At 59.5% G+C, this 3,965-nt stretch overlaps 2 protein-coding genes across 2 annotated transcripts in view; both read right to left on the bottom strand.

Moving 5' to 3' along the window:
* Positions 1-2: 2 nt before the first annotated feature.
* On the bottom strand, positions 3-3,324 carry LOC107160226 (thymidine phosphorylase; the record flags this gene model as incomplete). The annotated part of the gene is made up of 8 exons (XM_015506875.2): positions 3,048-3,324; positions 2,620-2,843; positions 2,271-2,473; positions 1,755-1,853; positions 1,092-1,221; positions 736-854; positions 178-340; positions 3-85 (listed from the first exon to the last, which is right to left on the bottom strand). Coding segments are annotated over exons 2-8 (1,011 nt in total), but the record flags the coding sequence as incomplete, so codon positions are not given.
* A 139-nt stretch (positions 3,325-3,463) lies between these two features.
* The window catches only part of Odf3b (outer dense fiber of sperm tails 3B), a 2,724-nt gene continuing 2,222 nt past the window's right edge, over positions 3,464-3,965 (bottom strand). The window contains exons 2-3 of the mRNA XM_048803231.1: positions 3,752-3,959; positions 3,464-3,602 (exon numbers count right to left, since the gene is read on the bottom strand). Coding sequence (XP_048659188.1) covers positions 3,522-3,602; positions 3,752-3,959 — 289 coding nt within the window. The 3' untranslated portion in view covers positions 3,464-3,521. The remainder of the gene's footprint in view (positions 3,603-3,751; positions 3,960-3,965) is intronic.

Raw genomic sequence — 3,965 nt, 5'->3', positions numbered from 1 at the left:
GAGCCGTCGTCCAGTGCCGTAGCGATCCGGGCGGTGCCCTGGGCCGAGCTACCCGCATGTCCACTGAGCCATAACAGGACACCGCCTGCCAGTCGGCAGGGCGAGTTTTAGGTGCCGTAGGGCCTGGGCGTCCGGTAGGGCGGCTCTGCAGTCCCCAACCTCAACCGCTTCCCTTACCGAGTCTAGTGACCAGGTCCCGCAGGTCCGGTGGCCCCGTGCCATCCAGGCAGAGCAGCGCTTCCTCCACTTCCAGGGTATGGCCCACGTTGCGACCCAGAGGGTTATCCATGGCTGTCAGGGCTGCTGCCACCCGAAGCCCCAGATCCGCCCCCACGCCAACCTGCAGAGCCTTGGCTCAGTGTGGACTCTACTTGGCACCCCGTGGGGCCTCCACCCCAATCTTGCATCATAAAATTCCAGCTCCGGAAGTACCCTGGGTGGCCAGACCCTCAGAACGAGGTCGGAGAGGGCTTGGGGGTGGGGACCAGAAGCACTATGCCAGTCCGCAACTGTGGGTGTCGGAAGCATTTTGAGTCTGGCGTGGGGTGGAGGGGCAACCTGGAGATTTTCTAAAGGCATGAGACTAAGCCTCAGTCAGTGAAGGCTGATGGCGGGTGAAGGAGGGAGGGGTGGACTGCTGAGTGGGCAGAGGCGAGTGAGGGTGTAAGGAGGTGGGGCCCACGGGGGCAGGGGCTTCTCTGAGTTTACACTGGCCCAGCATGTGCAGGGGCTCACCAGTGCTCTTGCCAATTCCCGAGCTTTCTCCTGGTCTGGGAAGACTGCAGCGCCACCAAACTTAACGTCTATCACCAGGGCAGAGAGCCCTTCCACCGCCTTTTTACTGAGGATGGAGGCTGTTGGGGGAGGCAGAGATATCACTCCATGTGACGCTGACTCTGGGGTGAGGAGGGGCTGGCCCCTAGGATGGGGTGGCAATGCCTAGTGCGTTAAGCATCAGGTCACCCTCATGAATCTGTGGTCAGGTATTCTCACTAGGGTCCTTCTAATAAGAGGACCTTGACTGTGAGGTCAGAGATAGGGGTCATAACCCCCATAGGCAGAGAGCTGTCCCTGGAGTTGAGTCAGGTCACCTGTGATGAGTGGCAGGCTATCCACAGTGGCTGTCACATCTCGTGCAGCATACAGGATTCCATCTGCAGGAACCAGCTCCTTGCTTTGACCCACAATACAGCAGCCCACTTGCTCCAACAGCACTTGCATCTAGTCAAGACACCCCGCCCCCCCAGTGGCCTCTGATGAAGGATCCTACTGGCCCTGTTCAGTGACAGTGACCTATGGATGACTCTAGATTCTCAGCAGTGGCTCTGCTCTGTGACCTGACAAAGATGATCAGTGTATAGCTGTAAATTAGTAGTCCATCAGTGATTTTTTTTTTTTTTTAAAACCAAGGCACTGGACCACTGAGCCACATCCCCAGCCTTTTGTATTTTATTTAGCGACAGGGTCTCAGTGAGTTGCTAATGCCTCACTCTTGCTGAGGCTGGCTTTGAACTCGCCATCCTCCTATCTCTCCCCAGCCGCATGCGCCACCATGCCGGGCCCCACCAGTGGTTTTGACCAAGTCCCCAGTGATGATCCTGATCAAAGTTCCCTCCACCCTGACCCATGCCCAATGACTATCAGTGACCTTTGAATACTCAGTATTTCCATTAATGACTCTGATGAATAACCCTTCCATGATTATGGCTAAGATCTCCATCAATCCAGATAAAAAGTCAGTGGCCTGCCTGTACCTGTTGTGGGCTCTGGATGACATTGAACCCAGGAATAGACTCCAGCTTGTCCAGGGTGCCCCCTGTGTGCCCCAGGCCACGTCCACTGATCATTGGCACCTGGCAGGCAAGGATATTGGCTGAGTTCACCTGCACGGTCCCCCTCACCACTCACTCAAAAGTGTTTCCTCACCTTCCCTAGATAGACTTTAGCTGGAATTAACCCAGCTGAGAATGGAGAATAACTGTCCTGGCCAGGAGGGGGAGTACAGATGTCAGTGAGGGAGAAGGTGGTTACCATCCCTGGAGATAAGTCTGGGCACAGAGAGAAAGTAGTAGCTAGCTCTTTCTTTCAGGACCCTCTCCCTACAGGGAAGCAGAGGCTGTTTTCTGTTGCTGTGGCTTAAGGCGGACCCCAGTTCCATACTGAGGGCTGGCAGGGACAAGCCTGGGTTCTGTCTTCAGACCAGAGTTGGGAAGTGAGGGTGGCCCGGTTGCTGACTGAGTCAAGGTTTTGGAGAGGAAGTAGTCTCTAACCTTGCAGCCACACGCAGCCAGGGCAGGTGCCAGGATCAGGCTGACCTTGTCTCCCACTCCCCCTGTGGAATGTTTGTCTACAAGCTGCTGGTGCCAGGCCGCTGGCCACTGCAGCTGTTCCCCAGACCTGGCCATTGCCTGGGTCAACGCAGAGGTCTCCTCCAGATCCATGCCTTGCAGCCGGATGGCCATCAGCATGGCCCCTGGATGTGAACATAGAGGGGATGTCCCCACAGCATCGTATTTTGGCGTCAGTGATGGGGTGCTGTGGCATGGGGACAGGCAGTCTATGGGGTTGTGGGGGCCAGAGTTTAAGTGGGAATTGGGGTGTTTGGCTCTCCCGACATACCAATCTGTGCCCCCTGTGCACTCCCCTCCACCACAGCACTGATGAAGCCCTTGATGTCCTCCTCACTTAAGCGGCCTCCATCTCGCTTCCTGCGGATCAGCACTGGGAGCTGCTTGGCCCCTGGCATTGAGTCAGGAGGTCCCCCCCGTCCTCCCAGCAAACCATCACCTGGTGCGATTGGGGTTGGTGGGGCTGGAGTTCCTGGGGCTGCCATTGCTCTGGGCCTGCGGGGAAGCCAGACACATATATTTCCCAGGACAACGCCCTCCCTCCCCACCCCTCCATCCATGTCCCTGCCACCCCCTGCCCTTGACCCGACTCGGCTCCTGTGTGTGTCTCTGGTGTCCACCCTTGGGTTCCATGACTGTGTCGCTCCTTCGGTGTCTGACTTCCACTTTTCGCTCTCACAACGTGACCCTGGCCCATACCTATTCCGTACTGCGGCCCTCGGCCCGTCCTGTTCCGGAGTCTGGTCGGGTTCCACCCCACGTCACCCTTGGCCACGGGGTCGAGACTGCAGGTGCCGTGCACACCTGGCCACTGGCCACTGGCCACCAGCAGGGGCAGGTCGGCAATAACCCAGAGCGGCCCAAGGACCGCAGGCACAGCTTGTAGGATCTGGCCAGTAGCCTTGTTCGCAGCCTGCGGCCAGTCCGCGAATTGCCTGACGAATGCAGGGCTTCCGGGACCTCGAGGCTCGGGAGTGGGCGCCGCCCGGTTTCTGTCGGGCTCCGCCCAGTTCCCGGCACTGTGCGGCGGGGACACCCCTCTCCAGCTCTCCAACAGACTTCGACGCTCCCGCCCTGACCCCGCCCGTGCACAAAGAGAGAGGCGGACACGTGGCTGATTCCGGAAGCTTTAAGCGCACTGCGGTGGGCCTGTGCCCCCACCCCGCCCGCGGGTCAGTCGTCCACGTTGGTCACCATTGGGGCCAGGTAGTCCGAATGCCGGATCCCGAAGGTCCAGCCGCGAGGCTTCCGGTGCTGCGGGCCAGAAGACGTCGCTGACCTCGCGGAGCCGGGGGCGTACGGCTTCGCGCGGGGAGCCTTGTTCTCTCTGAACCCCGACCCATACCCTCGACTGGGGATCCTCATCCCTTGCCTCTGACCCTTGACCCTGAACTCCAGACCACCTGGTCCACGTTGTAGGCTGCGGGTCCGGGCTTCAGGGTGCTGTCTTGGGGGAACGAAGTCCGCGCCAGCATCGTGAACTGGGGGGCCCGGGTCTTGTAGACCCCGGGGTTCACCACGTGGTAGGCGCAGGGGCCCGGCGTCTGTGGGAGGCAAAGTGAGTGCTGGGTCTGGCCTGGGTTCCCCGCGCACCTCTGACCCTCTTGACCTCTCGCT

The sequence above is a fragment of the Marmota marmota genome, unplaced genomic scaffold, assembly GCF_001458135.2.
Source record: "Marmota marmota marmota unplaced genomic scaffold, marMar, whole genome shotgun sequence".
NCBI classification, from domain to species: domain Eukaryota; kingdom Metazoa; phylum Chordata; class Mammalia; order Rodentia; family Sciuridae; genus Marmota; species Marmota marmota.
The sequence above is the reverse complement of the archived record's forward strand: the minus strand, read 5'-3'. Positions and strand labels throughout refer to the sequence as shown.